The sequence below is a fragment of the Centropristis striata genome, chromosome 6, assembly GCF_030273125.1.
Source record: "Centropristis striata isolate RG_2023a ecotype Rhode Island chromosome 6, C.striata_1.0, whole genome shotgun sequence".
Classification (NCBI taxonomy): Eukaryota; Metazoa; Chordata; class Actinopteri; order Perciformes; family Serranidae; genus Centropristis; species Centropristis striata.
In genome coordinates this window covers 4,928,208-4,934,015 of record NC_081522.1, presented here as the reverse complement: position 1 = coordinate 4,934,015, position 5,808 = coordinate 4,928,208, and the positions used below count along the sequence as shown (strand labels likewise).

At 39.7% G+C, this 5,808-nt stretch overlaps 1 protein-coding gene across 1 annotated transcript; it reads right to left on the bottom strand.

The window, feature by feature from the left end:
• Positions 1-427: 427 nt before the first annotated feature.
• rxfp3.3b (relaxin family peptide receptor 3.3b) lies at positions 428-2,523 on the bottom strand. Its single transcript, XM_059335447.1, has one exon. It carries the CDS (start codon positions 2,297-2,299, stop codon positions 1,136-1,138), a length of 1,164 nt encoding a protein of 387 aa, XP_059191430.1. The 5' UTR covers positions 2,300-2,523; the 3' UTR covers positions 428-1,135.
• Positions 2,524-5,808: the final 3,285 nt, after the last annotated feature.

Genomic DNA, 5,808 nt, shown 5'->3' with positions numbered 1-5,808 from the left:
GAAACAGTTAAGACATTTCCATTTCCAAAAATAGGCTCCTTTAAGTGACCTGCTGCTGCCGACAGGAACACGTTCCTTAAACATTTAAAACATCCATCTTCATCTTCTCAAATAAAAGTCATTCCTGTTAGGATTCTTTTTTATAGGACAGGGAGTCAGATACAAACTGTGCAGCTTTGAGGCCGCTGGCATGTAAACACAAGACGTCATGTCCTGAATTTCTGCTTGTAAATCTAATCCACAGACTGAAACCTGCAAACTTCAAAGGTTGCTGCCCTTACACCACATCTAAACAGAGACTTTAAACAGCACCAACACTTCATTTAATGTCAACACAAATTAGATATTTTATTCTCCAAACATTTTAAGGTTGCATTGGCAGTTTTTTTTTACATTCAATTACTGTTACACACACACCAGCCACAACAAACGTCAATAATATTCCACAGAAGGATGTTTGAGGCAGCAGCTGCTGAATCCTCCCTGCAGCAGCACAATGATCGGACTGTGATTCCTCTGTTTGCAACATGAAGTCTGCACAGAGAGCACTTTAAGAACGAAGCAGCATTGGATGAGACACTGAGCCTGCACGCCATTTATAGGAAAACAAAAAAAGAATCAGAAAAAAAAACTCCAAAACAAGATCTGCATGACTGTGCTATGAGATCCTACTTGGGATTCAGCGCAGTCAGGTGAAGCAGAATTATGATTTTACGCACAGCTGCGCAATTTACGCGCGATTGTTATTCCTCTCCTATTTCTCACACCTTTAAATTGTGACAAAAATATATACAATCCCTTTGTGCAAAGTCAAAAAAAACATATACGCCACATGGCTGGGATTATCTGCTCGGCCCTTTATTGGTTTTATACTTGCAATGGAATTGGCACAATCTGCACCGCGTCGCCCAAAATAATTAGCCTTAACACGATCCTGCAGTGTTCCGTTAAAAGTCCACAAAAAGAGGTACAAACTCCAGCAACTCTCGTCGTATAAAGAATAACTTTATTGTGAGAAAAGCTGAGACAAATCACCAGGAAAAGTGTTCCTCTGAGTGGTTGAGTTTGTGACGAATAATTTAAAATATCGACCATTCAGAAGTTAGTGTCTGTAAACATGAATTCAAAGTCTGGTTTACTTCTGCAGCGCTTCTGTATCGCACTGGTCCGTCAGAACAGAAAGTCTGCAGTTCTCGGTCTCCACATTGTTCAGCGGAATGACAATCTGGGTGTCGTCCGGTTCTGCTCTCACCGTCCCGGAGAACGGCCGCAGGTGGCAGGTGTTCGACCCGGTGGGCGAGGAAATCCTCCAGAACAGATCCTTCATCTTCTTCCTGAACTCCCGGCGCATGAGGCAGTACAGCACCGGGTTCAGGCAGCTGTTGGTGTGCGCCAGGCACACGGTCACCGGGTGGACGTACGTGTGCACCATGTAGTACGTCTTATCCCAGTTGACCACGTTAAATTTCACCAGGACGCCCCAGAAGGTGATGGCGTGGTTGGGCATCCAGCAGATAAAGAAGGAGAGGACGACGATGGTGACCGAGCGGGTCACTCTGGACCTCCGCTTCACGTGGTTGTTGTTCATGCTGCGCAGGCGGACGAAGCGCAGCAGCAGCAGGTAGCACACAGTGACAATCAGCATGGGGAACACGAACGCCACCAGGATCTTCTGGAGGTGGTACAGCGCCAGCCACGACTGGCCGTCCGGGAAGCCCAGCAGGCACAGCCTCTCCCCGGCCACGCTCTTCACAGTGGAGAATATAGCGGTGGGTAAAGAGGCCACCGTGGCGGAGACCCAGAGCCCGGCGATCACCCAGCGCACCGGGCACACCTTGCGCCGAGTCCGGTCCTTCAGCGCCGAGGCCACCGACCAGTACCGGGTGACGCTCATGGCGGTGAGGAAGAACACGCTGGCGTACATGTTCATCACCGTCACGGAGAGGATGATCTTGCACATGGCGTTTCCAAATGGCCAGCTGAAGTCCAGAGCCGTGTCCACCGCCCAGAACGGCAGGGTCAGCACGAACTGGAAGTCCGTCACAGCCAGGTTGAGGATGAACAGGTTAATGCTGGAGCGTTTCTTCCTGCCCCGGCGCACTTTCATCAGGAAGAACACCAGCAGGTTCCCGACCAGCCCGGCGGCGCACACCACCGAGTACACGATGGAGATGAGGATGCGCAGCGCCGGGGAGCCGTCCGCCGGCACGTCGATGTCATCCAAGCTGCTGAACCGGTCCTGTCCCGCAGCGGACCGGTTCCAGGGAGAAGTGTTGTTGTGGTTCCACAGCTCTGCCATCCTCTCCGGTAACACACCCGAGTCGAGTCTGCAGTGCGCATCACCTCCTGCGCTCCCGGAGAAAAGAAGCGTCCCGCGCCGCCAGGTGCGCACAGATCCCGCAGCTCATGTTAACCCTGCAGCCTGTGTTCTCCTCTGCCCTTACAGGGCGCTTGAACTTATAGGAGCTGCTCTCACCGCCGCTGGTTACTGGTTCACTGCTGAGCCCCGTGCGCGCGCAGCTCACTTTATGTTATGCTGGTGCCCGAGGATGCGCGTGACCGACAGGGGACTGGCGTGTCATTTCAAGACAACCACAGCAGAGGATTGAGAGAAGGCAGGTCGGGCTCCTGAGGTTTGAGGGACGTGGGGTGACTCAACGACCCCCCTCCACATCACTTGTTTAAACATTTAAATGATTCAACAAGCTGCAAAACTGCAATTTAAGATAAAGAAAAGCATTCATTGTAACCCGTTACAGTTATTCAAAGAGAAAATCAATGTGTTAAGACCATTTAAAACACACATTGAATCACTTATAGTGAATACATGACTTGTTTATGTTGGACATCCGGTTTCTATTGAAACTGTTTTCCACCTGACCTCTTAAGATACTGAAGAAAACAAAGTTCAATTGAAACATGAATAGCACATTTATGTGTCAATTGTTGACAAATTGACCATGAAGACCTTGAGATGTAGCTAAAGCTCTGGAAAAAACAAGTAAGTGCACCTTGTGTCTCTCTGCTACAGGGTTAGGGGTTACAGTCCACCAGGTGAAGTTCACAGCAGTGTTTAATCAGGTGATTGAAACCATTAAATACATTTGTATTGCAAAAATATATGAAAATATCCAACAGGGCAAAATTGGACTTAACACTTTAACTGTGGAGATGAAACTGAATGACAACTTAAAAAAAATAACTGTTTAAGATTAGATCAGTTTAAGATGATAAAATAAGTTAGAACTTTACTAATCTCGAGGGAAATACTTGTGTTAGAGAAGGCATAAAAATTATATATTTTTTTATCATCAGCTACATTGAGCCCTTAACTCGTCTTAATATGATCTGATGTAGATATTTACTGTCATGACATTTCATGTGCAATATAAATAAACTTTTTCAACATGGCTTTCATACTCCAAAATATCATACATATTATATAATATTCTTTTGTGCATATATATATATATATATATATATATATATACAGTACAGGCCAAAAGTTTGGACACACACCTTCTCATTCAATGCGTTTTTCTTTATTTTCATGACTATTTACATTGTAGATTCTCACTGAAGGCATCAAAACTATGAATGAACACATATGGAATTATGTACTTAACAAAAAAGTGTGAAATAACTGAAAACATGTCTTGTATTTTAGATTCCTCAAAGTAACCACCCTTTGCTTACTAGAATATAAGACATGTTTTCAGTTATTTCACACTTTTTTGTTAAGTACATAATTCCACATGTGTTCATTAATAGTTTTGATGAATCTACAATGTAAATAGTCATGAAAATAAAGGAAACACATTGAATGAGAAGGCGTGTCCAAACTTTTGGCCTGTACTGAATATATATATAAATAAGGTGAAGGTGAATAGCTAATAAGTAAAGTAAAATTGTGCATGATATTTAAAAGTATAAGTATATATACTTAATAATAATATATATATAAGTCAAGTTGAAAAAGTAAATTTATATTAAACATGACATGTCATAAATCTTTACATCAAATCATATTAAGGCGAGCTGAGGGCTGAATGTAGTCGATAATAATAAAAAATCATTAATCTTACAGCCGAGGGGATAATTAATGTGATTTCAGTTGCTATAAAATGTAATTTTTAATGACTAATGCTGCTTTATAAATCTTTCTGTCCGAAGGCCGATATAGACAGATACAAAATGCATTAACTCAGGAAGTGAATAAGTGAATTATATACCTGACGCAGTTAATGGACCCACACAGAGAGGACGGTGCAGCAGCCAGATGGCCCACAGCAGCATTTTTCTGCTCTTCCTCCTCTCTGATCCACTGGTCGATGCCAACAGGCTCCACTGATCTCCTCCGCAGCTTTCACTCTCTGCAGCTGCAGGTTAAACTGACCTCAGAGTAGAGGAACGTGTCCAATATTATTAGACAACAGGCTGCAACTCTGTTGGTGTTGTTCAAATAACTATTTTAAGAAAGATTTTATAGCATAGAGGAAGTTAATGCCTTTTTAGCACGCCTCAACTGCCCTCATTACAATACCAGCATCTCTTTGCCTTATTTATTATTATTATTATTACTATTATTATTATTATATATTATATTATTTTACTTGTAATTACGTCATTTATATTTTTAATTTTTATTTTTATATTGTTTATTATCTATTATTACATATTATATTATATATATTATATACTGTACTATTATTATTATTATATACGGTCTAGTCACTATAGCATTGTTGCATCATATCACCAGTTTAATTATTACCATCATCTTGTCAACCATCCTACCAACTGATGTTCTTTTCTTAACTTCTTAAGTGTCCTTGTCCTTGTTCTATTCTGTGTTTTTTTCTATTGTTGTTTTTATTTATGCTACCTCAGTATTTTATTCTATTGTATTTTATTGTACTTGAATACCGGACTGCTGTGACAACCGAATCTATCTATCTATCTATCTATCTATCTATCTATCTATCTATCTATCTATCTATCTATCTATCTATCTATCTATCTATCTATCTATCTATCTATCTATCTATCTATTCTTACAACCTGTACTTTTTTTGAAAAATCCTTATTTCCCATTTTTAGTACTCCTTTAGGGGGAGACAATGCAGGCAAATAGCATAGACATTTTAATTTAGATGGGATGGGAAGGACAGTGGAGAGTTTGCTGTGTGTAAGTGCTACTGAAGTTGAGATTTCTGCCTCAGAGTTTGAGAGAAAAATGTATTTTGATTAAAATAGTAAAATTCCATTTTAAGAACGCTACAGGGAAATAGGGTTTAAATGTGTTTAAGTAGATATCACCGTAAAACTTCAAAGACAAATATTTTTTGTATTGGGCTAAATACATTTTCTGAAATGTTATGTTAGAATTAAAATGCAATTGAGGTATTATATAATAAAATATAATATAACATAATATATCATTTTTGTGAATTAGGATACATTTAAAGAAACGGTAACACTTTACAATAACCAACTAAGTGATGTTTAGATGGTTTATAAACCAATTATTAACCATTTACAAAGTGCTATACATATTTAATCTTTAAATGTTTTCAAGCAATTTCTTCAAGGTTTATGAATCATTTCAAAATCATTAACATACTAAATATGGTGTTAAAAATGTAATAATGAGTGAAACTAAAACTATTAATAATCTATTAATTATAATTTAATTGTTTGTTAATGGTAAAGTAACTATAAACTTATATTAATATACCATCTATTTGTCATTTATAAATGATTTAGCTAGTTAAACATTAATAAATTATGTATTTACCATTCTAAATG

Bases quoted from the DNA above. Each gene is read 5' to 3' on its own strand.
- rxfp3.3b (XM_059335447.1), bottom strand. From the start codon at position 2,299: ATGGCAGAGCTGTGGAACCACAACAACACTTCTCCCTGGAACCGGTCC.